At 44.7% G+C, this 27,367-nt stretch overlaps 2 protein-coding genes across 14 annotated transcripts in view; both read left to right on the top strand.

Moving 5' to 3' along the window:
- Positions 1 to 14,399, top strand: part of ACSL1 (acyl-CoA synthetase long chain family member 1) — a 58,231-nt gene extending 43,832 nt beyond the window's left edge. For all 3 annotated transcript variants that reach the window (XM_048847927.1, XM_048847928.1, XM_048847929.2), the window contains exons 15-21: positions 6,085 to 6,157; positions 7,191 to 7,279; positions 7,800 to 7,916; positions 10,723 to 10,866; positions 12,287 to 12,388; positions 12,486 to 12,557; positions 12,812 to 14,399. In XM_048847927.1, coding sequence (XP_048703884.1) covers positions 6,085 to 6,157; positions 7,191 to 7,279; positions 7,800 to 7,916; positions 10,723 to 10,866; positions 12,287 to 12,388; positions 12,486 to 12,557; positions 12,812 to 12,952 — 738 coding nt within the window. In that variant the 3' untranslated portion in view covers positions 12,953 to 14,399. The remainder of the gene's footprint in view (positions 1 to 6,084; positions 6,158 to 7,190; positions 7,280 to 7,799; positions 7,917 to 10,722; positions 10,867 to 12,286; positions 12,389 to 12,485; positions 12,558 to 12,811) is intronic.
- CENPU (centromere protein U) overlaps positions 13,663 to 27,367 on the top strand; it is a 36,872-nt gene continuing 23,167 nt past the window's right edge. For 7 of the 11 annotated variants that reach the window (XR_007356380.2, XR_007356379.2, XR_007356377.2 and 4 more), the window contains exon 1: positions 20,966 to 21,254. The gene's annotated coding sequence lies outside the window, so the exon portion shown is untranslated. Of the gene's footprint in view, positions 13,752 to 20,963; positions 21,255 to 27,367 lie in introns of those variants that run through there. The other 4 variants (XM_048847943.2, XM_048847941.2, XM_048847939.2 and 1 more) reach the window with 3 other exon arrangements.

The following is a 27,367-nucleotide window of genomic DNA, read 5'->3' as shown; positions in this document are numbered from 1 at the left end:
CTGTGCAAGAATCTCACTGATCCTTCTCTCCCAGCCAATATCAATCTGCTCTGTCAGTTTCCAGAGGAAGAAGTCAAACTGGATCCACCAGTCCTGATGGATGTCATCCTCCTCACCTGATGAGGCAGTTGCTCAATCATTCCCTCCCCTGCCTGATGACCACACCCAGTATCAAGAACTGTTAAAGGGTGGTAGTCAAACTCCAGATACCACTTGAGGAGGTCTAGGACACACAACATGGTCTACTGGACATTCTACAACACTCTGGCCACAGTAGAATCTCCCAGTCAGAGGCCATTTTGGAATCCATGGGTCTCTGCCATATCCCTGCCTCCTATACCCCTATCTTGGAAAGGCCTGAAGTGTTTTCCATGCCAGCTAAAGGGGTGGAATTCTTATTTACCCGCTCAGTCTTCAACTCGTAATTGGTGCAGGCAGCTACAGAGAGGTCCATGATACAGCACCAAGTCTGCTCCACCTGGCAAAGGCACTAAATGCCTTGACCTCATGGGGAGGAGGGTATTCATCAGCTAGTTTCCAATTGAGTTGCTAACTACCAAATATTATTAGCAAAATATGATTTTTCTGGAATTCAGAGACAAACTTCCCCAGGAAGACAAGGCTCAGTTCCAAGCTCTCATGGGTTGGTGTCTGAGAGAACTTCAAGCAGCAGTGGACACAGCTGACTTTGCATCTAGAGTCATCACCACAGCTGTAGTCATGAGGCATGACTCGTGGCTTCACTCTTTGGGGTTCCCCAAGGAGCTCCAGAATATCAGAGAAGCCTGGCACTTTGATTAATCTGAACTCTTCAATTAGACTGACAAGTCCTCCCTCTCGCTCTGGTCCCCAGCCTTGTTGACAACACACAAGCAAACCTACAGACCCAGACATCTTCCTTCCTTTCACCCCTTGCTCCTCCCCACCCCAGCACTTTATCACCAAAGCCCTTATACATCGCCACACAAACTGTGATGGGTTGGATTACAGAAACCCCTTTGGGACTGCCACCTGATATGCAGAGATTACCTCTGCCCCCCTTTTTCCCTGCCAGCTAGGGACCTCAGTGCCCTGCCTGGTTGTGCCGGACATGCTAGCCTGCTACAAACAGACCTAGGTCTGAACCATGTCCCCCAAAAGCTGCAGGCTTAAGTTAAAACAGCTTAAGAAGTGCTCCTGTTGCCAGCACTCAGATGCTCAACTCCCAATGGGGTCCAAACCCGAAATAAATCAGTTTTACCCTGTATAACCTTTATAACCTCATAAATTGTTCACCCTCTATAACAGAGAGAGATGCACAGCTGTTTGCCCCCCCGGCATACTTTGGGTTAATAAGTAAAAAGTGACTTTATTAAATACAAAAAGTAGGATGTAAGTGGTTCCAAGTAATAACAGACAGAACAAAGTGAATTACCAAGCAAAATAAAATAAAACATGCAAGTCTAAGCCTAATATAGTAAGAAAACTAAATACAGATAAAATCTCATCCTCAGATGTTTCAATAAGCTTCTGTCACAGACTGGACACCTTCCTACTCTGGGCACAAACCTTTCCCCTGGTACAGCCCTTGTTCCAGCTCAGGTGGTAGCTAGGGGATTTCTCATGACTGCAGTCCCCTTGTATAGCTTTTGCATAAGGTGGGACTCCTTTGTCCCTCTCTGGGTTCCCACCCCTTCTTGTAAATAAGCACCAGGTTAAAGATGGATTCCAGTTCAGGTGACATGATCACATGTCACTGTAAGACTTCATTTAACCACTTGCCAGCATACAGGAAGACTCACCAGTAAACAGAGCCATCTACAGTCAATTGTCCTAGTTGATGGGAGCCATTAAGATTCCAAGCCACCATTAATGGCCCACACTTTACATACTTACAATAGGACCTCAGTTATATTTCATATTTCCAGTTTCAGATACAAGTGATACATTTATACAAATAGGATGAGCACACTCAGTAGATCATGATTTTACAAAAATATCTGAGTGTGAATATAATATAACTGGAATATGTGTCATGCAAAAGGTCTCTTCTAAGGTATCATTACAAAGCTTAAGTGCAATGTCACACAAACAACCAAGGTTTCAAAGACCCAGGTACATAGCTTCCTCCACCTCTACAACCACTGCCCAGCCCCACCTGTCATCCAAGGGTTTCTTTTGATGGGATGCCTAAGGACCATGTGCCATATTGATGCCAGTCACATTGCCCCCAAACCTTTGGTAGCTGCCTTACTTCACACACAATTTGGAGGCGGTAACAGACAAGTGGGTACTAGAAATCCATCCAGTTGGGCTATACACTTGAGTTCTCATCTCCGTCCCTTACCATTCCCTTCTTTGGGACCACTCGCATGGGGACATCCTTTGTAGGAAGGTGAGTGGCCCAGAGAGGGGGGCCATAGAGCAAGTGCCATCCTGATTCTAATGGAAGGGCTCGTACTCCCCATAGATCCCAAGAAAAACAGACTAGGTTGAGAATTGGTCTCCATGTCAATGAAATACCTTTAGTCGCAAATCAAAATTTTTGTAATTCCCTCCCTGGAGGAGAACACGTTGGTTTGCAGCCCTTGACATGAAAAAGGCTTGCTTTCATGAGGATGTTCACCATTTCCCCCAGAACATTTCTCAGATTCATGGTATAACAAGAGCACTGCAAGTTCAGAATACTCCCATTTGGGTTAATGACAGAACCCATAGTTGTCATGAAAGTCTGCTCTGTGGTAGCAGCCCAGAGGAGATGCAACATCTACTCCGTCTTCCCATATCTGTATGACTGGCTCCTAACAAGCAGATCGAGCTGAGAGGTCCATTCTTCCTCTAACTTCTGATATCATTGGAGTTCTACATAAACAAATGCAAGTCCACTTTGACTTCCGCTAGGAGTGACCCTAGACTTATCCTCAGGAAAGGCTTACCACCCCATAGACAGACTTCAGTCTGTGGGCAGCCTGATAAATCAAGTCCCCCTCAGACCTCGCACCCCAATCAGGATCTGTCTTTCCCTGGTTGGCCATATTTATATACATAACATCACTTGCCAGCCTCCACCTCTGTTGCCTAAGGGCTTGGCTTTGGTCTGCTTTATTCACTGAACAAAGACAACCTGTATTTCAGGGTAGCAGTCTGACCTTTTACAAGACTATCTATCATATAACAGACAAAATGGGAATAGGTGCAGGTAGGAGGTCCATCTCTCCCACCCATAAGATGGGGAATCCATATGGACAGTCACAGTGGACACGGCACATGCATTCCGTGGGAGGCTAGAATGCATGTCTGCTGAAGGTGACGGCAGCCTGCAGTGCATTCATCCCCCTCATATGGTAACATCACATCCAGATAGTCATGTTGTCTGATGCTGGCTCTTATAAAAACAGGGCAATGAGATTTCTGTATACATAGAGGAAGGAATTTATGGAACTGGTGCATCCAGAACCACATCACTCATCAACATACCTACCAGGTATGCAGAATACTCTAGGAGACAATCTCAGCAGGCGCTCCTCTGCAGACCACAAATGGGAAACTTATAATTGTCATGACCAAAATCTTCACCCAGTGGAGGTACACCATCTTGGTCTGTTTGCGCCAAACAAATGCAATTTCTACTGCTCCAGAGCAGCATGAGGCAGAGACTCCAGGGGTGATGCCTTTTTGTTATCCTGGATGGACCATCTGAAGTATGCCTTTCCTCCCCATCCCTTTGCTACCCAGGTTCTCTGGGAAAGCTTGCCACAACGGCACCAGGGGATCCTCATCGCACCCAATTAGCCCAGACAATTTTGGTTTGTGGACCTTTATGAATGTTGTCCGTCCTCCCATCTATATTCAACTCTTTCCAGATATGTTGACTCAGAAGGGCAGGATCAAACATTCCAATCCAGACTCTCCATTTCACAGGCTAATACTTGCATGGATCCTAGACCTAGAATGTTAATGTTCAGAAGCTACTGAGCTATCCTCAGTTGCCACATTTTTTTGTGAAGATTTTTCTGCTATGTAGCAAAATGGAGGTATCACCAGAATTGGCAGGGGGGAGTGGGGTTTGTTCCTTAGTCTGGTGTGTTTTTTATAATCTCCTGCCCCTCAGTGTTAGGGCTTTCTGTTAGCTTGTCCAACTGGCAGAAATAAGCTCCCTCCATCCTCCAGTGGAGGGCTGCTCTCTCTACTCACCCTACCACAACTTGATTCCTGAAAGACCTAATTAGCACCTTCCCATCAGTGATAAAGTGAACACACAGTGGGACCTAAACCTGGTACTCTGAGCTCTTACCAGACCACCCTTTAAACTGAGGGCTATATGTTCCATGTCTCACCTTTCCATGAAGGTTGCTGTCTTAGTTGCTATCTCCTTAGCCAGACGGGTAAGCAGATTGGGAACACTCGTGGCTGACCTGGTATACACCATATTTCATAGAGTTAAAGTCCTCCATCTCCAACATGAAACTCATCCTAACCTAAGAGTTTCACATGAACCGGCATATTCACTTAACACAGTGGTTCTTAACTTTTACTGCAGCCTGCACCCCTTTGGTTCTCAAAATATGTATCTCGCAACCCTTATTGTAGGTCAGTTCTTTAAACCTAGATATATTTTTTGTTTGTATATTACAGTAATCGTTAAATGTATAATGTTCATAAATACATAGGTTTGGTGGAACAAAATAGTTGTACTTGCGTGCCTGTACTTAATTTGTGTTTTCGACTTACCTTCTAAAAAAATCTGGTGCGTCTCGCACACCCAGAAAGGGCATCTCACACCCCAGGTTAAAAACCGCTGTTAAGACTTAACAGTATTCTTTCCACAAACCTCTTGCTTCCAGCAAAAAAAAGACTGCACTCCCTCAACATGAGACTGGCCTTTGACCTTTATCTGCAAAGAACAAAACTAACTGGACAATACAGACTACTTTTTACTATAGCAGCACGGTTGCATTATCAGTCCAGAGATACTAAGTGGATCTCTGGATACATTATTCAGTGTCTTCAGTTGGCAGGTATTCCTCCCCAAGATGGGGTGAGGGCCCATTTTTCAAGAGCACAAGTAACCTCAACAGCATCTTTGAGATATTACAATACCAGACCTTCGTAAGACAGCTACTTGGAGCACCATCCGCACATTTACAAAGCATTATGTCTTAGTTCAGGCTTCTTTGGCAGATGCAGCTCTGATATTGACAGTGTTAGACATCCATACCAACTGACTTCTTGCACCCTCCTCCTGTTTGAATACTGCTTACCAATCACTGACTTGTGGAATATACACAGGAACCAGCACTCGAGGAAATGGAGGCTACTTACCTATAATTTGGAGGTTCTTCAAGATGTATAGTCCCTATCTATATTCCGCTGCCCACCGTCCTTCCCCTGATTTTTTTTTTCTTTTCAGTAAGAGAAAACTGGAGAGGTGTTGGTTTCATGCTGCCCCTTATGCTCTCTGTTCAGAGCACAAGGAGAGCAGTTGCAAATGCATGGATCAGTGGACACTATTTGTTATAAATTTCCAGTCTCTGGCATACCCGTCCCTCAGGTGGAATACGGATAGGGACCACACATCTCAAAGAACCTCCAGTTACAGGTAAGTAATCTCCATTTCCTCCATGGTTAGTCCATTTTTGAGAATTGGTTTTGGCTGGGACTTAACCATCTTGTGTAGGCTTTATAACACTGGTCAATAATGCTTTTCTTCCATCTTTAAAGTTGTTGCCTGCCTGCCTCTTGGTGGTATAAGACTTAATTTACCAATGCTATAATGCACCTACATCTTCCGAAGAGCTCCACACAAGTGGAAAGTATGGTATGCTGTGCTCTAGTTGAGTGACGTGTGTAAGTAATATATATGTACTTCCCCACTTGTGACACTTCAAACTAGAGTTTTAAAACACTATAGTGGATAGTTTTTTAGGTAATATTTTAACTTGGCAGCTTCCTTCTTGTAGCATACTTAGATTACAAGTTACACAACTCAAAGTTGAATTGCACTGAGCTAAAGGACAAATGTCTCCATTCTACTTTAAAATTGAAACTATAAAGTGACAGGTATCAAGGTCCCTTGTTCAAGTTATTTTTGTTTCAATTGAATAGTTCTATGAAGGCTATGGACAAACTGAATGCACAGCTGGATGCTCCCTGACATTACCTGGTGACTGGACAGCTGGTATGGTTTCTCTGATCTTCTCCTGAGTGAACTAATTTAGTCATCTATTCCAAATGTTGGTGTGGACATCACTTATACTGTTCTTAAAGCTGTCCCTAAAGTACTGTAATGGATTACTTGAGTTTTTTCTAGTGCAGTGATAAAGGGTTGTTTGAAGACTTCACTTGAAGCAAGCCACCACCTATAACTAGATGTGAACATAATGTTACAAGGCTGAACCATAAGACTACCTCTCTATAGGGCTTTAAGGGAAATTGAAACATGAGTCATAATATCCTGTAGTTTCTGTATATTAACGTTATAGGAACTAGATGTCCAGAGAACTTGAATCAGTTGTCTGCAAACAGCCATTTGAAACACTGGTACAGTACCCGTTTCTCTCAAAGCAGAGAAGCATTTCTCCTGTTAGCTAGATGTTGTAATTACTTCAGAGATCTGGTAAACTAAACCAAATTGAAATTATAGCAACTTAAATGTCAAGTGTCCTGCTTCTGAATGAAACATTCTGTACATCCTGAGGGAAAACTCTGGATATGTTAATATGATGTAAAAGTTTGTCCCAATAGGACATAATTCTGCAGTATCTTAATCTGTTCTATAGTCAGAAGTCTCAATTGGTTTTCACTGTGAAATCATGCAGTGTTAAACAATTCTTTGAAAAACAAAACCCCAAACTACTGCCTTGTGGTAATGATGCTTCTGCGCATACCCAGTAACGAAGTATGCACTTTTCTTGTAATACCTTCATCCCCATCTCAGCCCCTGCCCTTAAATTTGATTCCTCCAAGCTAGTACACAAGTATTGTTAGCCAGCTGTGTGGAAAGGAAGGATGGCCTTGACTTGTCCAGCATCGCATTGTCTGTCGGACCTAAGAGATTTACTGACTCCTGTAGTACAGTGTGTGAGCCAATGGATGGAATGCCAGCTTTTGATTTGTTTTTAGACTTAATCCTAAAACTGTAAGCTTGAAAGGTCTGGTAAGCAACCTGAACACAAATACATTATTTAAGGTTAATGTCTGTTCTATTAAAGGTCATGTTGGACCACCAATGCCTTGCAGTCTCTTAAAGCTTGTTGATGTAGAAGAAATGAATTACTTTGCTGTCAAAGGAGAGGGTGAGGTGAGTAACATTTTAAGGGTCTATAAGATTTTTGAAGAGATTTGTAGAGGGTTCTTGTGCAACCTCTAGCCATCTGGTGAGCTAAAATCAAATTAACCTTATATTTGAAGCTAGGGAGGTTTAGTAGGTGCTTGACAAAAGTAGCTCTCCTAGTCTACTTCTGACTGGAGGAGTTTGACTATTAACTGCATAAACACAACAGACCTCTACTAGGGGATATTAAGTCATTCTCCCTCAATGACACTGGAGCAGGTTAATGGTCAATAGTTGTACACTTAAGCAATTGAGTATAAACAGTTATTTGCTGTTTAACTATATTATATTACAATCCTGCATAATGAAGAGAACTCTACTAAACTGAGATTTTGTGGCTATAATTTAGAAAATTACTCTATTTTGGTGCTTCTAGAGACAAATGGGGAAACAAGAACTTCCTCTGAGAACTAAGTTTTTATCCACAAATCACTTATTGATTACTAACTTTCTTGCCCATCAGTCTTGATTAACAAACTCATTTCAGGTATGTGTGAAAGGGCCAAATGTATTTCAAGGCTACTTAAAGGATCCAGAAAAAACAGCAGAAGCTCTAGACAAAGATGGCTGGCTCCACACAGGAGATATTGGAAAATGGCTACCAGTAAGTCAGCTTGTATTGCTTAAACATGATTTCGTAAAACTAACTGCATCTGTTATGTTGTCAATGGCTGAGTTCCCCAAGGGGCCTTCCATAAGGCTTGAGGCTCAGTTCCTTTTGCAAAGGTGCTTTGAGATACTCTGTTGCAAAGTACTATAAGTAAGGCTACATTTGTCAGGGTGGTCATGGAAGTCATGGAATCTGACTTCCAGAGACCTTCATGACATTCTCTGTTTCAGCCCCAGGGGCTGCAGGACTCTTGAGCTGGCAGCCAGCAGGGCCTTGGCAGGGTTCCAGCAACAGGCAATGAGGCCCCCTGCAAGATTCCAGGACAGGTGAGGGACTTCTCAGGGGGCCCTCCTCAAGGTTCCAACGGCAGGAAACGGCCTTGCGTGGGGGAGGGGGGACATCTTGGACAACTGGCTGGGAGTGTCCCGTTTTCTCTTTGGGAAAAGTGGTCACACTGCAGCTCCCAGCCGCTGTGGGCAGAGGGGGGGAACCCCACAGTTCCTAGCCACCATGGTGGCAGGGGAAACCATGGAGCAGCAAAAGTCAGACAGGTCTTGGCTTCTGTGAATTTTTGTTTATTGCCTGTGACATGTCCACTTTATTTTAACTAAAAATAACTGTCAAAATCGTAGCCTTAACTATAAGTGAAGTTTGAAATGGGAACAAAGCACTAGCCACTTTTATACTATCAAAGATAAATAGCAGTACCTCAGTCTGATACAGCAGTACCACTGTGTGGTGCTGTTCAAGAGGCTTTAGCAAAATTCCAAAATGCCTTGAGGAATATCTTCATTTATTCCAAATTTGAGAGACTTGTATTGAAGACTGATACTTTCAATTATTGGAGTTATTCTATTGGGTACCATAGGTCCAAATGTCCTATATACATTTCCCTCCAGCACAGGGGTGGGTGACCTTTTTGGCCTGCGGACCACATCGAGGTTGTGAAACTATATGGAGGGCCAGGTTGGAGAGGCACAGCCTTCCCTGACTGCCTCTGCCCCATCCAACTGCTCCCTCTCCCCTGACTGCCCCCTGAGACCCCTTGCTCCTTATCCAACCTCCCCACCCCCTTACCATGCCACTGAGAGCTGAAGCTGTGGGGGATGGGAGACCAGCAGGGGAGAGGCCAGGCAGGAAGGTCCCGCAGGCCAGATGTGGCCTGCAGGCTGTAGTTTGCCCACCTCTGCTCTAATGTTATGTATGTTCAATGCTGTGGCTAACTAATTCAAAAACACACTCTGCCCTTATTTAAGAAACCTCTTGCAACTCATCAAGATGGGTTTGGGTCCGTTTTCTTGGATGAAAACGTGGACCATCAAACATAAGAGGGTGAGGGGAAACAAATCCTAGCATGAACATAGTGCTTATAACTGGTACTGAATCTGTCCTATATACTAAGGAAAGGATCAGTGGTTGGAGCCAGAAAATGGATTATTGGCAGTGTCAGCACTGAAGCAATCCTAGGCTATGCATAAATGTGAAGGGACAAATCACTTTCCACTCCTTTCTCCTCCTCCCTCTAGCCTCAAATAAGGCTTCAGTGAGCAAAAGACTCTAGATCATGGGTGGGCAAACTCTTTGGCCTGAAGGCCACATCTGGGTATGGGTGGTGGGGTTTGGGTTTGGGTTTAGGTTTAGGCTTTGGCCCTGGCAAGTCTAATGCCAGCCTTGGTGACCCCATTAAAATGGGGTCACAACTCATTTGGGGTCCCAACCCACAGTTTGAGAACCGCTGGTCTAGAGCAGGGGTGGGCAAACTTTTTGGCCTGAGGGCCATATCTGGGAATAGAAATTGTATGGTGGTCATGAATGCTCACAAAATTGGGGTTTGGGGTGCTGGAGGGGGTGAGGGCTCCAGCTGGGGGTGTGGGCTTTAGGGTGGGGCCAGAAATGAAGAGTTCAGGGTGTGGGAGGGTGCTCCAGGCTAGGACCAAGGAGTTCAGAGGGCAGGAAGGGGATCAGGGCTGGGGCAGAGGGGGTTGGGGCGTGGGGGCGTCAGTGGTGCAGGCTCTTACCTCCGGGCGGTCCTTACCTCAAGCAGCTCCCAGAAGAAACAGCATGTCCCCACTCCGGCTCCTACGCTGAGACATGGCCAGGCGGCTCTGCGCGTTGCCCTGTCCGCAGGCACCACCCCTGCAGCTCCTATTGGCCATGGTTCCTGGCCAATGGGAGCTGCAGGGACAGCGCTTGGGACAGGCAGCGTGCGGAGCCCCCTGGCTGTCCCTACATGTAGGAGCCAGAGTGGGGACATGCTGCTGCTGCTGCTTCCAGGAGCCACGCAGAGTGGTGCAAGCCTCTGACCCCCACTCCCCAGCTGCAGTGCCGGAGCAGGGCAAGCGCTGGAGCGGGGATGCCCCGGACCCTGCTCCCTGGCAGGAGCTCCAGGACTGGATTAAAACATCTGGAGGGCCGGATGTGGCCCCCGGGCCATAGTTTGCCCACCCCTGCTCTAGATCCATTATCTAGCCTAATAATTTGAATGGCTTGTCTGCCTGCCTTTCCCTCTTGCTTTCAGTTTTTCCTTAGTGGTATTAAATCATGTGACCTCTGTTTAAATAGACAGCAAAAATCAGAACAGTCTCTAAATCGAGTACATTCAGGCAAAAGTTATTCCTGTTACAGGCTTGGAGTGAACTAATATTGATAGGATTACTGGTTGGTTCTTGGGCTACTCTAAGTATTTACCTTCCTGGTATTTAATCTGCCAGTGTGTGTGTGTTTGTAAAGCTTTGTAGCATGGCTCATAAAATGCCTGCCTTCTGTAAAGAGAAATAAATTAAATTCTCTTATCCCACAGAATGGTACCTTAAAGATCATCGACCGGAAAAAGCATATATTCAAACTTGCACAGGGAGAGTACATAGCACCAGAGAAAATAGAAAATGTGTATACGAGAAGTGAACCTGTTGCTCAGGTGTTTGTCTATGGAGAAAGCTTGCAGGTAGGTATCCTTCAATGAGATGCAAATGATAGGTATGGTTATTAATGCAATCTCCCTTTTTAAAAACTGACACTCAGTTAAATCTTATAACCATTTCTCCTTGTTGCTACATCTGTCTGAAAATTCTGTTTTAATGCCCTAATTGCATCACTTACGTAACTTATTCCAGATCTAAGAGACAAGGTGGGTGAGGTAATCTTTTTATTGGAACAGCTTCTGTTGGTGAGACTTTCAAGCTTACACAGAGCTCTTCAGGTCTGGGAAACTTATTTAGCTGTGGCACTGAGTACAAGGTGGAACAGATAGTTTAGCATAAATAGCTAACACGTTTCCAGGGACCATTTGCAGTGAAGTGGCCAATTAACAGTCCTCCTGTCATGGGCTGGGTTGGGGAGTGAGTTATACATTGTTGTAATAAGCCATAAATACAGTGCTTCTATTCAGTCCATGATTTTTAGTGTCTAGCCAACTTATGAATTTAAGCTCTCGGGCTCATCTTTTGAAGATGTTGTGCAGATTTCCTTTGAGGATGAGAACTGAGAGGTCAGATATAGTGATCATTTTGTGAAAAATGTTCACCTTCAGTTGACTTGTCTTCCATAATTTTTCTGAGAGCTCATTTGGGAGCAAAGTGATTGTCTTGTTTTTTACCCATATATTGTTGGGGCATTTCGTGAACAATCCAGGGACCTTGAAAGTGTTTGGAGGGGGTGAGCAGAGGAGGTTTTGATCATTAAAGCAGTGGAGATATGTCTACAGGTTTTGCATCTGTCCTGGCAGGGTCTGGTGCCACTTTGAATTGGTTGTTCCTTGGTCTTTGGGGAACTTGCTTCTAGTGAGCTTGGAGAGGTTGGGGTTAGTATGAAATCCAGAAGAAGGGGTTCAGGAAGTGGTCCCCACAAGTATGGGTTGTAGTTGTTTGATACCTTTGTATGAGTTCCAGTGTGGGGTAGTAGGGGACAACTAGGGCTGTGAAGCTGGATGGAGTTTAATATCTTTATTGAAGTAGGTTCTCTTGGGGTATTAGGGATCCAAGCCAGGCTAGACAGTGGAACCAAAGTTTCTGGTTTTGGGTACTAATGAAATGCTGCTTACATTGGAAACCATTCTGAAGGGGAAATTGACTATTTTTTAAACTAATATTCAAGTATTAATGCACTTTTTGTCATCTTTCAACTTAAAATGTGGTCTTTAAAAATTTAGAGTAACTGCCTCCAGCTTCTAAATGTAGAAAGTTGCATATGAAAGTTAGTCAACATTTTGTTGGTTATATGTTGCAAAAAACTCTGAAGCAAAAGTTGTAACTAATTATGAAAGTGTTGATCTGCATGTAGACTAACAGTGGAGCGCTGGGAGCTTCTAGGAAATTCAGTTAAATGTTTATTCAGCAAATATGTGCTTTTTTTTAAATTATTTTTAGGCCTTCTTAATAGCTATTGTAGTACCAGATGCAGAGACTTTGTCTAACTGGGCCAAGAAAAAGGGATTTGAAGGTTCATATGAAGAACTATGCAAAAACAAGGTAGGTGCTCTAAAATGTAGAGTCCAATCATTGGTCTTTTCAATTCTCTTTAACATGTAGAATGCAATATATAGTATAATTTTTTTAATCTTGGTAGGACCTCAAAAAACATATTCTGGAAGATATGTTGAAGGTTGGGAAAGAATCTGGCTTGAAGTCATTTGAGCAGGTGAGAAACTGTCATTATAGCAATTGTGCAATTGGAATTGAACTCAACTTTCACTCATTACCTGGCTCTCCAAACATGTCAATACTTACATAATCTGACTGTGCAGAAACTGCTTTGAACTAATCTTCTTCCCTAAGTGATCTGCTAAATAATATACAATACCTGTACACTACCACATTTTGTAAGCCCTTTTTACTATGGGATGCACTCAGCAAAGTAGAAGTAAATCTAGGCTAATTGTTCGTTTTTTCCAGGTCAAAGGCATTGCCCTGAGCATGGAGATGTTTTCTATTGAAAATGGCTTGTTGACACCAACACTGAAGGCAAAGAGACGAGAACTACAAAAATTCTTCAAGTCACAGATAGATGAACTCTCTGCTAATATCAGGATGTAACTGAGGGAACAGTGGGTTGAAGAGAATGGCAAACATCCAGTCTACTGTTGGCCTTCATATTTGTAATTTGACTACAGCAAACATAGGGAAGGAAACTGTGCAATCATTAACTTGTACACAAATGGGTACCTGCCATAGGAATACTGAAGAAAATGGAACATTGCCTTACTGTCCAGTTATGTTGCAGACCATTTTTATGGTCAACTACAATTTCCAAAATTAGCCTTAAACTGTAAATGTAACTATGATTAAGTTATTTAAACTTCCTCAACCAAAAATGTGACTTTTTTTTGTTAACCAGGGAGTTGGTTTCCTTGTTGCCAGCATGTTCTTGTCTGCAGGATACTTTGCAACTGTCCACCCCAAAGGATTTAGCATACTGGAGAGGTCTCTCTATTCTACTGCAGGGAAAAACAGTTAATCATCAAATAAAAAGCGATAGCTGTTAACAGTGCTTCTTGCATTAGCCCTAAAATTTGGTAAGACCGTGCCCCATTGAAGAGAACTTCCTTCAGCATGCCCCATTGAAGAGATCTCAGAAGCTTACTCTTGTGTAAGCTAGAAGTTGAATACCTATCAAATACCCCTGTGCAGGTGGTGAATGATGCAATACTGGCTCTCTAAATTAGTCTGTTTAATTCTTCTGCCTTAGGAGGGCGTATGCAACTAATTCATCAACATAGCAAAAACTATTTAACACAAGCTTCAGACATAGCTGTGTAAATGGATCCAAACTCTGGAACAAGACTGGAATTTAAAGAAGGAAACCATTCAAGAGCTTGACTGTGCTAATGGCCAGGTAAATGTACACCTTGCACTAGCCAAGTGACTCCTGCAATGGGCCCCTCCTGTATTTAATCTGCTTTGTTCCATTAACATGCGAAGTGCTCTAAACACAGAATAGCTTCTGTCACACTCCCTCAGCTGTCTGATTTAATGTATGAGCAATTGAGTACAATGGGTGAGAGCAGAAAGCAGGAATGTTTTTCTATCCGACATACTTTGAAGCAATTGGAAGTATTCAGACAAGGTGGCAGAGGAGAGAGAGAACGCGTGCTAGACTTTCCCCTGAACAAATTCCCACATAGTATAAAAATACATAAATAAAATCGTAGTCCAAAGTTCAGTTGGAAAATTGGCAGAATTAAGCCTTGTTACAAATAAAGATTTACCACTAGCATTCATTACTGTTTGGAAACATGGATATATGTAAAATACAAGCACAAGGTTTGCACTAAGATTTGTGTGATTGTAATGCATTATTTAGTATAACTTCATACATGTGTACCCTAATTGCACACATCCAAATCAATGCTCTTAGAATATCAAGTAACTTGTTACATGGGAGTTCAGATGTTTGCTTAGTGTTGGCTATTTCTATGTTTTATAAACCAAAACAATTTCCAAAACCAATGAAGGAAACCAAAATAAATATTTCTGCATTTCATGTGAGTGGAGCACTTATTTTTCAAGGTAAGAAGATAATAGCTAATGTACTGACAGAATATGAAATAAGACTATACATCAGACAACTGCTCTAACTAAACATTTGGGTGACTTACTAAGCAATGAATCTTCATTCTTCCAGTATTTGTCATACAGAAGTGGTAGTTCTGGTTGTTTAAACTTGTCTCTACAAAACTGAGACACCCAAGGATAACTTCTTATCATGGCCTACTGCTACTTATCTGCAGACTCTTGGTTAATATGCCTATAACATTAAGACAAAGCATACGTTGTAACTTGCTTGATCAGCATAAATAAACTGATTCTATTCTCAAAGGAAGCACAAAATATCTTCAAATACCTCCTTGCAAATAGCTGGGTGTTGTAATCAGTATGCTGGAGGCATGAATAAAGGTTACATTCTTAAATATAAACCTTTGGCAATTGTGATTGTCAAAACCACGTGGGACAGAAGCTTGATATACAAGTTGTTATTGCTAAGGTAAATCTTGTTCTCTTGTGACATACTTCACAACACCTTAAATTCAGCCTCTAGAACTTTAAGAGGAGTTGGTGGGCTTGCAACTTTCTTAGATCTAGTTGACTCATCTCCTTGACCATTGTCAGTCTGGTTTCTTACCTAGGTGTGTACTGGAGACCACACTTGATGCTCTGGTGGGTGATCTAAGGATGGGGGATCAGGTGTCGGTGCTTTAATGACAGCTATAGCTGTCCTTGGTACCTTATCAGTGTGGTGTCTGCTTATCTGCAGATAAGTTGGGGGATGGGGTTAATAGGGCTACTGTAAAGTGGCTTTGTACTTCCCTTGCAGCGTTCTGTTAACAAGATGGTAAAACTGCTACCATCTGGGAGTGTCTTGGGAGACTCCTACAGCGCTCCTGTCACTCTGGTGCAGTATGTACATGATGCTGCTGGGAGGATCGTGAGGGGCTTAACTGGTGTCTCTGCACCTTTCTCCAATCTGGCCCAAATGGTTGAGTGACACTTAATGCCTGGGTGACATCAGGGCCTGCATGACAACCTGAACCTCAGTCCAGAAGAGAGATTGGGATGCAAATAGCAAGAATATCAGCCTTTCTACTAGGTGTCTTTCACTTGTTCAGGTTTGCAAACTATAGATCTGTTTTCAAGTCCAAGTACTACTAAATATCAGGTAGCCGTAATAGGACAACTGCCTCACTTAAATGTGTCTAGGAGGCTGCAACTATTCATCTTAAAGGTGAACCTTTGCAATGGTCACCTTCTAATGGTCAGGCTAGACTGACATGAACTCTGAAGGAGCTGTAACTTGACAATATAGAAACTGAAGCTGGCACAGAATGCAGTGGTCAGCAGGGTAAGTGAAGTGTCATGCCATGAACAATAAGATCTCTGTGCTCCAGGACCCACCCTGGCTGTCAGTTGATGGGTGGAGTTCAAGATGCACAGGGACTTTTTTTGACCTGTAAAACCCTACTAACAGAGGACCTACCCGCCCAAGACCATCTCAAGCCCCATGGCATTCTCCACTCTAGTAGCCTGCCATCTTGAGTGCCTTGGCTTCAGTGGCATAAAGAATAGGCTGGTGGCAGAGCATTTTATGGGGCAGTCACAGCCTCAGAATGCAAGTTCCTTTCCTGGTCCAAAATATCCTAAAATGTTCCACAATGGAAAGCGCATGATTTGAAAACTGGAAGAATGGTGAGGAATTGTTGGAGAAGGTGCTGCTGGTCTGTTGCTTTTTAAGTCCTTTATACTGTCTTGCTAGTGAGATTATATTCTACTCCATTTTAATTATGCGGGATATTATTCATAATTGCTGAGAGCATATAGATATGTACCCTTCTTGGCACTTATGTGATATATATTAAAATGTTCAACCCTACTTGGTTCTGGACACTGATTTAAACCAAGTGATGACTCCTTTGTATCAAGTTTGCCTAACAATGGTAGTCTTCAAGACTAACTTTTTAAGGGTATGGCCTAGAGTGTAATTAGACAACCACAGCTGACTCAGCAGTAGAAACATGGCAACTCTACCAGCTACTGACTCAAATTCAACCTCAGGATGCCCGTTAAATTTGAACTTGAGCTGCTATCAGGAAGTGTGGGGTTGAAGATGAACTGAAAGCACTGCAATCTTAATTCATGTTCGCTAACGTGAGTTAACACTTTGTGTGTGCAGTGTAGCTATATCCTAAATCTCAGTCCTGTTGTGGTAGTGGCATACTGCACTTCTGTAATAAAAACAGCCTAATAACTAAGTGCCTTTGAGAGGTGGGGAGTCCTGCTTAGCCACAGGGACAAATGTTTCAAGTGTAGTCTGCGTTCACTTTACGTTTATTTTAGGGCTGTTGATTGCAGTTAACTCGTGATTGATCTCAGTTTTAATCACATTATTTAAACAATAGAATACCAATTGAAATTTATTAAATATTTTTGGAAGTTTTTCTACATTTTCAAATACTTATTTCAATTGCAACACAGACTACAAAGTGTACAATGCTCACTTTGTACTTTTAATCACAAATATTTGCACTGTAAAAATGATAAACAAAGTGTTTTTCAGTTCACCTCATACAAGTACTGTAGTGCAATCTTTATTGGGAAAGTGCAACTTTAAAATGTAGGCTTTTTGTTACATCACTGCACTCCAAAAAAAAAAAAAAAAAAAAAAAAGCAAAACTTTAGAGCCTACAAGTCCACTCAGTCCTAATTCTTGTTCAGCCAATCACTAAGACAAACAAGTTTTGTTTACATTTATAGAAGATAATGCTGCCCACTTATTTATAATGTCACCAGAAAGTGAGAACAGGCATTCACATGGGACTTTTGTAGCCAGCATTGCAAGGTATTTACGTGCCAGATATGCTAAACATTCATATGCCCCTTCATGCCTCAGCCACCATTCCAGAGGACATGCTTCCATGCGGAGGATGCTTTTTTTTTTTTTTAAATGTTTAAATTGTAACTGAGCTCTTTGAGGGAGAATTGTATGTCTGTCTCCATTTTACAAACATTCTGCCATATATTTTATACTATCGTATTCTCGGATGATTACTCAGCACATCTTCATTTTAAGAACACTTTTGCTGCAGATGTGACTAAACACAAAGGTACCAATGTGAGATTTCTAAAGATAGCTACAGTACTTGACCCAAGGTTTAAGAATCTGAAGTGCCTTCCAAAATCTGAGAGGGATGAGGTGTGGAGTATGCTTTCAGAAGTCTTAAGAGCAACACACCAAGGTGGAGACTACAGAACCAGTCACCAAAAAAGAAAATCAGCCTTCTACTGGTGCCCTCTGACTCATGATGATGAAAATGAACATGTCAATCCACACTGCTTTGGATTGTTATCGAACAGAGCCTGTTATCAGCATAGACACATGTCCTCTGGAATGGTGGTTGAAGCATGAAGGAACATGAGAGAAACCTGTCCATCATGAAGTAGAGGTCTGCTATAGCCCCATCACGACTAGCTGTCCGACATTTCTGCATGTCAGAATGTTCATCTCAGGAAAAATGTAATAGGGTGATGTATACAGTCTATTGCACCCCCCACTCACCTAGCAGTGATGTATTATCCCTACCTCCTGAATACCAGATCAGTGTAAATTAGAATACAGCTCTTGTATCCAAACCTTTAAGGTATCTGCATTTAGTTGTTTAATTTGCAATGGAACTAGAGCTTGAGAATCCGTATAGTCCAATTACTATAGGACGGTGAAGAAATTTGGCAGCATGTGACCTCCAGAAGAAAGGGGAGCGTCTATGTACCAGCAACGCAGATATACATAAGCAACTGTTTTCATGTTCTCTCCACAGGTACTAATGTGGAGAGTGGACTAGATGATACAGCTGAGAGAAGGGAACAGAAGGAGACTCCGCCGATTGGAAGGCATGAGATGCACTGTCCTAGGGATGCGGGTTCCATGACCACCACTCCCAAGAGAAGGAGACGGGTGGTGGTGGTCGGGGACTCTCACCTCAGGGGGACAGAGTCATCTATCTGCCACCCAGACCAGGAAAACCGAGAAGTCTGCTGCTTACCAGGAGTTAGGATTCACGATGTGACGGAGAGACTGCCGAGACTCATCCAGCCTTCGGATCGCTACCCCTTCCTGCTTCTCCACGTGGGCACCAATGATTCTGCCAAGAATGACCTTGAGCAGATCACTGCAGACTATGTGGCTCTGGGAAGAAGGATAAAAGAGTTGGTCTCACCCATCCTCCCGGTGGAAGGAAAAGGCCTGGGTAGAGACCGTCGAATCGTGGAAGTCAACGAATGCCTATGCAGGTGGTGTCAGAGAGAAGGCTTTGAATCTTTGACCATGGGATGGTGCTCCAAGAAGGAGGAGTGGTAGGTAGAGAGAGGCTCCACCTACTGAAGAGAGGGAAGAGCATCTTTGCAAGCAGGCTGGCTAACCTAGTAAGGAGGGCTTTAAACTAGGTTACCTCAGGGCTTTGCTCTCCTTCCCTCGGTGAAGTGGGGATGTGGGATACGGGGAGGAAGCACGAAGCAAATTAGAGGATTGGGCCAAAAGAAATCTGATGAGGTTCAACAAGGACAAGTACAGAGTCCTGCACTTAGGATGGAAGAATCCCGTGCAATGCTACAGACTAAGGACCGAATGGCTGGGCAGCTGTTCTGCAGAAAAGGACCTAGGGGTTACAGTGGATGAGAAGCTAGATATGAGTCAACAGTGTGCTGTTGCCAAGAAGGCCAATGGCATTTTGGGATGTATAAGTAGGGGCATTGCCAGCACATCGAGGGACGTGATCGTTCCCCTCTATTCGACATTGGTGAGGCCTCATCTGGAGTACTATGTCCAGTTTTGGGCCCCACACTACAAGAAGGATGTGGAAAAATTGGAAAGAGTCCAGCGGAGGGCAACAAAAATGATTAGGGGACTGGACCACATGACTTATGAGGAGAGGCTGAGGGAACTGGGATTGTTTAGTCTGCAGAAAAGAAGAATGAGGGGGGATTTGATAGCTGCTTTCAACTACCTGAAGGGGGGTTCTGAAAACGATGGATCTAGAGTGTTCAGTGGTGGTAGACGATAGAATGAGGAGTAATGGTCTCAAGTTGCAGTGGGGGAGGTTTAGGTTGGATATTAGGAAAAACTTTTTTACTAGGAGGGTGGTGGAACATTGAAATGCCTCACCTACGGAGGTGGTGGAATCTCCTTCTCTAGAAGTTCCTAAGGTCAGGCTTGACAAAGCCCTGGCTGGGATGATTTAGTTGGGGATTGGTTCTGCTTGAGCAGGGGGTTGAACTAGATGACCTCCTGAGGTCCCTTCCAACCCTGATATTCTATGATTCTAAGTCCTTTTACTGGCTGAAGCGCACATTCTGAAAAATCTGTTAAAATGGAAGCATTCAGCTCTGTTTGCCTATCAGAGGCATCAGTTACCTTTCAGAAGTGGTGTACCGAGTCTTCATTTATTCACTCTAATTTAAGGTTTTGTGAGCCAGTAGTACATTTTTAGAAAGTCTTTCTGTAAGGCTATAATATATTACTAAACTATTGTTGTCTGTAAAGTAAATAAAGTTTTTTTTTTAAAATGTTTAAGAAGCTTCATTTAAAATTAAATTAAAATGCAGAGCCGCCAGGACCTGGGCTGCGTGTTACTGACAATCAGCTCCTGTGCTGCCTTTGGCACCCCTCCCATAGGTGGGTGCAAGATTTGTATAGATCTTCACTTGCTTATTCAAGACTAAGCTTGAATTATGGCAGAATGGAGATGAAGTTGCTTCCCCCTATTTTTTTGTTTACACCTTGTCCTTTTGAAAAAGGCACCCTGGTGTATGTCTGGTGTATTTTGCTACACTAGGTACAGGCAGTAGTCTAATATTGTTCGAATTGACTGGGAAGTCTTAATCACAGTGAAAAGAAAAGGAGTACTTGTACCACCTTAGAGACGAACAAATTTATCTGAGCATAACCTTTTGTGAGCTATAGCTTACTTCAGTGGATGCATCTGATGAAGTGAGCTGTAGCTCAGGAAAGCTTATGCTCAAATAAATTTCGCTCCAGCATCTCTCCTCCCCCCCGCACAAGCCCTACGCCTTGGAGGAGGGGAGCATACAGCGCTCCACCGTGGGGGAGGGGAGCAGGGTTTCTCGGCTGGCAGGTGGGGCCCAGCCCGGCACTGATCAGCAGCTCCCACCGCTGGGCTGGGCTCAGTATTGCTTCAAAAGGAGCTCAGCTGCCAGGCCGGTGGCAGGCGCCAGTGCCCAGCCCCGGCTCGGCGGGGCAGCACTGACTGGTCAGTCCAACGGAGCCGGTCACGCGTGCTCTAGCGCCGGCCTCAGGGCAACGGGGTAGCTGAGGGGCCTGGAGACAAGCGGCCCGGCTCCGGGGCCGTCCCTCCAGCGGGTGCCTGGAGCCAGCCACCACAGACCGCGAGCGGCTCGTGCCCGCGCCTCTAGCCCACGCGCCGGCAAGAGCAGCGCTTCCCCCTTCTGTTCCAGGAGGGCGCTAGTTCCTGGCGCGCCCCCGTGCGGATCAGACCATTTACGCTGCGGAGGGAGGGGGGCATTTCACTCGAACGGCTACCACCAGACGTTCTAGCCTGCGGGGGCTCTATAGGGGTTAACGGGTCCCCCTCTGCGGGGCGGTGAGCAGCGCCAGTGCGGGGAGTGCGTCACCCCCGCCCAGGGCGGTTAGAATTGCCGCGGGAAGATGCTCTCTGGGTCGGGAGCGGGTGCCACAGCGTCAGTTACTGAGCGCGCGCGTCCCGCCCCCCGGCGCGTCTGCTGAGCCGAGCCCGGGCGCCGCCGCGCTACTCCCGCCGCTGCCCACCTACAGAGCGCGGACAGGGGCTAGTGGAGGCCGTTCTACTCCTCGGTTGGTCATTTGCCCTCCCCCTTGCCCCCCCCACTAACCGCCTGGTCTCGAGGGGGCTGGGAGGGTAGTGGGGGTGCTGGGGTGGGGCTGGCTCCTTGGAGGGGGCCAGAGCAATGGTGGTGGTGGTTGAGGGGGTGGGGAGTTGGGCGCTGGAGGCGGCTGGGGGGGGGGGCAGATGAGGTTATGTCTGGGTCGTTATCCCAGCTTCTTGTTCCAAAACCCCAGCCAGGCCCTGGCCTGTCACATATTTGGCTACATCAGGCGGATGCAAGTGTTTGCCCAGGCTCTTGCCATTCGCATTTGGGGTCTACCCTCAGCTTCCACTTCCACGTTGCAGCCAGCCTTTGCCACCCCCGCTCTCACGCCAGTGTTTGTGTCCGAGGTCGGTGCCTCCCTGGGGGAGTTGTTCCGAAGGAACCCAGGTTCTCCAGGATCATCGGCTGTCCTGCCTTGTTGTTAGTCTGTAGTCTTCCAAAGTGTTTTTTTAGGATGAGGGACTTTCAGAGGCAAAGCTCTTTTTGGACTTACACGTATTGGATGGTGGACTGTGTCCACGTATGTCTTGGATCATGCACCTGTTTTTTGTTTCTTTCTACTGAGGGAATCCTGCCTAATGGTAGTGCAGTCCCTGTGAAGTGGCATAGGGACAGATGGGAAGTCAGTTTCAAGGAATCTGTGATGAACCTACTGATTGATTAAGTTTGCTGTTAGTTTTGTTTGCATGGCTCAAATGTGAGCATACTGGGGCACAGTACTCCGCAGTTGAGAAACACAGGGTGAGATTGGTTGCTTGGAGTCGTTGAAGTTAGTTTCCCATATTATGTTGTCCGGTTTCTGTAGCTCACGAAAGCTCATGCTCAAATAAATTGGTTAGTCTCTAAGGTGCCACAAGTACTCCTTTCTGGAGTACATAATTCATGGAATTCACTTTTGTTTTTCAGCTTCCTTATGTGCTCTTTGAATGTCAGCATTTGGTCTAATGTGACCCCAAGGTACACCGGATGTTTATAATGCTCAAGGATTGTAGTATCCTACATTATCTGGAGTTTTTACTTAGACGGATGGTGTTTCAGCTGGAAGGCACTTACTTATGTCTTACTCGGGTTGGCATTCAGGAGCCATGTATGATGATCTTCTCCAGGTACACTCAGGGAACCAGTTAGAATGCGTTCAGTGTCCTCAGATCTTTCTGATTGGGTAGCAGCAATGCAAGGACTATCTGCATAAATGAATCTCCGCAAATCAAGGAATTCTGGTTGGTCATTTGTGAAGACATATTAAAAAAGCAAGGGTGACCATACTGAACCTTGGGGCAGTCCATTCCGTTGACTACTCCACTGACGTTTCTGACTATCCATCTTGACAAAGAATGCTGATTCTCAAGCAGGGAAGAGACGACCTGGACCATCTTGCTATTTCTCAAAATTCTTCCCATGTTCAGTGTCTTAAGCCAGTGGTCTCCAAACTAGGGTGCACGAAATGATCCCGGGGGTGTGCGGCAGCAGGAGCGCCACCAGATGGCACTCTGCCGTTTTTGTTCTTCAGCAGCAGCTCTGCACGTCCACGGCTGGTGTTCCTAGGGTGACCAGACGACTGTCCCGATTTTTAGTTCTTTGTCCTGTGTCCCGACTGATGCATGGTTGGGATGCCATTTGTCCCAATATTGCGGCTTTAGCTGCTCCGGCGGTTTTTTTTTTTTTTTTTTTTGCTTTGGCAACTCAGCTCTGGCCACTTTTTTTTTCTTTCTTCCCCCTTCTTGTGGTCTTCTGGTCTTCTTCTGCCGGCAGCGCGTCTGCGGCAGGTCTTCTTGTCTTCACCCTGGAGGTGCATAAGCCAAAAAGTTTGGAGACCACTGTCTTAAGCTACCGACAGATGAACAAACATGGTCTCTGTAATTTTGTGGGTTTCAAAGCCATCTTGGGTTTATTGGGGTAAGTTTGCAACTTGACCACAGTATTGACGTCCTGGATGGAAATCAGCTTTGTCATCAGGCAGTTGCCCTTCTGCTATTGGCGCTATTCCACCAGTTATGTGCTCATATAGCTTGTAAGCTGAGCAGAGTAGGGATAGTTGTTCGTAGCTCTTTGCAATTAGGGTCTTCATGTTGTTTGAGTAGCACAACCACTTTAGCTTATCTCCACAGCCTGTGTATCTGCGTTGTCTCCATTCAAGAATTAAAGACATCAAGTAGCCACTTCTGTACTCTTGTCCAAAAATGTAGTAAAAGTTCATGAGATGTCCAGCTGCCTTTCAACACTTCAGAGTTTTTGAGACTGTTGTCCACTCCGTGATGTTAGACTGCTCATTGCGGATTTTTCTGATCCTGAGGAGCAAACAAAGTACCTGCTTGACTTGTTTCATTGTATGCTTTGCTTTTTGGGCTGGTTTACCATTTAGGATGAGTTGTTGTGCCAGCTGGTTGAGAGAGACTTCGGTAATCCACTTTGATTGTTGTCCCCTAGGGTTCAGCTAACAAATGATGGCCTATGGTTTTTTTGGCACCTTAGAGACTAACCAATTTATTTGAGCATGAGCTTTTGTGAGCTACAGCTCACTTCATCGGATGCATACCGTGGAAACTGCAGCAGACTTTATATATACACAGAGAATGAGCTATTACCAGTAGGAGAGTGAGTTTGTGTGTGCATGGGGGTGGGGGGGATGTGAGAAAACCTGGATTTGTGCAGGAAATAGCCCGACTTGATTATGTAAAGAGTTGTCACTTTGGATGGGCTAGCACCAGCAGGAGAGTGAATTTGTGGGGGTGGGGGGGTGGAGGGTGAGAAAACCTGGATTTGTGCTGGAAATGGCCCACCTGATGATCACTTTAGATAAGCTATTACCAGCAGGACAGTGGGGTGGGAGGAGGTATTGTTTCATAGAATCATAGAATATAAGGGTTGGAAGGGACCCCAGAAGGTCATCTAGTCCAACCCCCTGCTCAAAGCAGGACCAATTCCCAGTTAAATCATCCCAGCCAGGGCTTTGTCAAGCCTGACCTTAAAAACCTCTAAGGAAGGAGATTCTACCACCTCCCTAGGTAACGCATTCCAGTGTTTCACCACCCTCATAGTGAAAAAGTTTTTCCTAATATCCAATCTAAACCTCCCCCACTGTAACTTGAGACCATTACTCCTCGTTCTGTCATCTGATACCATTGAGAACAGTCTAGAGCCATCCTCTTTGGAACCCCCTTTCAGGTAGTTGAAAACAGCTATCAAATCCCCCCTCATTCTTCTCTTCTGCAGGCTAAACAATCCCAGCTCCCTCAGCCTCTCCTCATAACTCATATGTTCCAGACCCCTAATCATTTTTGTTGCCCTTCGCTGGACTCTCTCCAATTTATCCACATCCTTCTTGAAGTGTGGGGCCCAAAACTGGACACAGTACTCCAGATGAGGCCTCACCAATGTCGAATAGAGGGGAACGATCACGTCCCTCGATCTGCTCGCTATGCCCCTACTTATACATCCCAAAATGCCATTGGCCTTCTTGGCAACAAGGGCACACTGCTGACTCATATCCAGCTTCTCGTCCACTGTCACCCCTAGGTCCTTTTCCGCAGAACTGCTGCCTAGCCATTCGGTCCCTAGTCTGTAGCTGTGCATTGGGTTCTTCCGTCCTAAGTGCAGGACCCTGCACTTATCCTTATTGAACCTCATCAGATTTCTTTTGGCCCAATCCTCCAATTTGTCTAGGTCCCTCTGTATCCTATCCCTCCCCTCCAGCGTATCTACCACTCCTCCCAGTTTAGTATCATCCGCAAATTTGCTGAGAGTGCAATCCACACCATCCTCCAGATCATTTATGAAGATATTGAACAAAACCGGCCCCAGGACCGACCCTTGGGGCACACCACTTGATACCGGCTGCCAACTAGACATGGAGCCATTGATCACTACCCGTTGAGCCCGACAATCTAGCCAGCTTTCTACCCACCTTGTAGTGCATTCATCCAGCCCATACTTCCTTAACTTGCTGACAAGAATACTGTGGGAGACCGTGTCAAAAGCTTTGCTAAAGTCAAGAAACAATACATCCACTGCTTTCCCTTCATCCACAGAACCAGTAATCTCATCATAGAAGGCGATTAGATTAGTCAGGCATGACCTTCCCTTGGTGAATCCATGCTGGCTGTTCCTGATCACTTTCCTCTCATGCAAGTGCTTCAGGATTGATTCTTTGAGGACCTGCTCCATGATTTTTCCAGGGACTGAAGTGAGGCTCACTGGCCTGTAGTTCCCAGGATCCTCCTTCTTCCCTTTTTTAAAGATTGGCACTACATTAGCCTTTTTCCAGTCATCCGGGACTTCCCCGGTTCGCCACGAGTTTTCAAAGATAATGGCCAATGGCTCTGCGATCACAGCCGCCAGTTCCTTCAGCACTCTCGGATGCAACTCGTCCGGCCCCATGGACTTGTGCACGTCCAGCTTTTCTAAAAAGTCCCTAACCACCTCTATCTCCACAGAGGGCTGGCCATCTCTTCCCCATTTTGTGATGCCCAGCGTAGCAGTCTGGGAGCTGACCTTGTTAGTGAAAACAGAGGCAAAAAAAGCATTGAGCTTTTTCATATTCTCTGTGTATATATAAAGTCTGCTGCAGTTTCCACGGTATGCATCCGATGAAGTGAGCTGTAGCTCACGAAAGCTCATGCTCAAATAAATTGGTTAGTCTCTAAGGTGCCACAAGTACTCCTTTTCTTTTTGCGAATACAGACTAACACGGCTGTTACTCTGAAACCTATGGTTTTTTTGTTGTTATGACACACGTTTGTTGTTTCAATCAGTTTGCTCCAGCTGTTGCACTGCTTCTTTCTCTTTTTTTTCTGAGCCCAGTAGTTCACTGATCTGGGTCAAATAGTCCTAAATATCTTTTATATTGTTTGAATGTTTGTTCTGAAAGCCCAGGTACATATAATGTCTGACATACCTTGGGGATGTGTTTTTGGGCAGTCTTCCACATTAGAGAGACACATTCTCTGTAGTGCTTTTGTGTTGGAGTAATAATATAGATGGATCTATCCAATTTGGAGGTAAAGTTTCTCCAGTCAGACTTTCTGATATTGAATTTCAGCAGGTACTATGTTTTCCTGCATAAATGTTATATGTGGTCTGTGTTGTGATCATGGGATTGCTGCCATGACCTCCTTTCTGAAGTAGCATGTATTTTCAGAGGTGATAAAGGGTAGGCTGGGATTGTATTCCTTGTTCCATCATTTGTTTTGGAAGGCACATTTAGCCTTGAAGTCATACAGCAAGGTCAGGTTGTTTGTTGACTTCCACTTCTTAACTTTTTCCACATTGTTATCATTGCTGGAGTATCCCCAGATTGTGTTGTGACTGTTGAATTCACCTGTGACAAAGCTTGTTTTTTTTTCTGGCAGGAGAAAGTCAGTAGACCATACCAGCTGTTCACTTGGTGGCTTGTAAACAGAAACTACTGCTATTTGGTCGAATTCATCCTTAAGTTCTCTTATACCATGGTGTTTCACAGCAGTGTTTTTTACCAGTCTTTTGTCACATACAAGTACTGTGTTACCAGGGGCTGCTTTCAACCTTTGCAGCAATGCGCATGACAGGAATGTTTAGTGCTATTGTCTTTCCCTGTCAAAGATATGAGTTTAAGCCAGAAGGGACCACAGGATCATTTAGTCTGATCGCCTGTATATTACAGACCATCAGTGCCACCTCATGAAACACAACAACTGAAATGAGGTATTACAGCCCACAGGAAGGACTAAAGCATACCAATGCCCGAGGCCCCCTCAGTGGCAGGGACATGATTAAGTGAAATGCTTCAGAGGAAGGAGATCCAAACTCCCACACCCAGAATATGGGCGGGGGGGGAAATCCCTTCCTGACCCCCCTGCAAGTGTCTCTTGCAGGCACGTGATATCTGCTTTATTCCAGACAGGAATGTCAGCCTTCTCTGCACAGAATCCTTACACATTGAAAGTGACTATTTCCTTTGGCTGATGCTTTCAAAGGGGCTGTTTATGTCAAGGACTATATCTGGGGGTGGAAGCGGTTGGCTGCTGGGTGTTGGAGGCAGGGCTGGTATGTGTGTCAGATATGTTCACAACAGGACCTTGCTAATCTCCCATTGCAACTAAC

This window comes from Caretta caretta, chromosome 4 (genome assembly GCF_965140235.1).
Source record: "Caretta caretta isolate rCarCar2 chromosome 4, rCarCar1.hap1, whole genome shotgun sequence".
NCBI lineage: Eukaryota > Metazoa > Chordata > Testudines > Cheloniidae > Caretta > Caretta caretta.
Note: the sequence above shows the minus strand (reverse complement) of the source record. Positions and strands in the feature narration are given on the sequence as shown.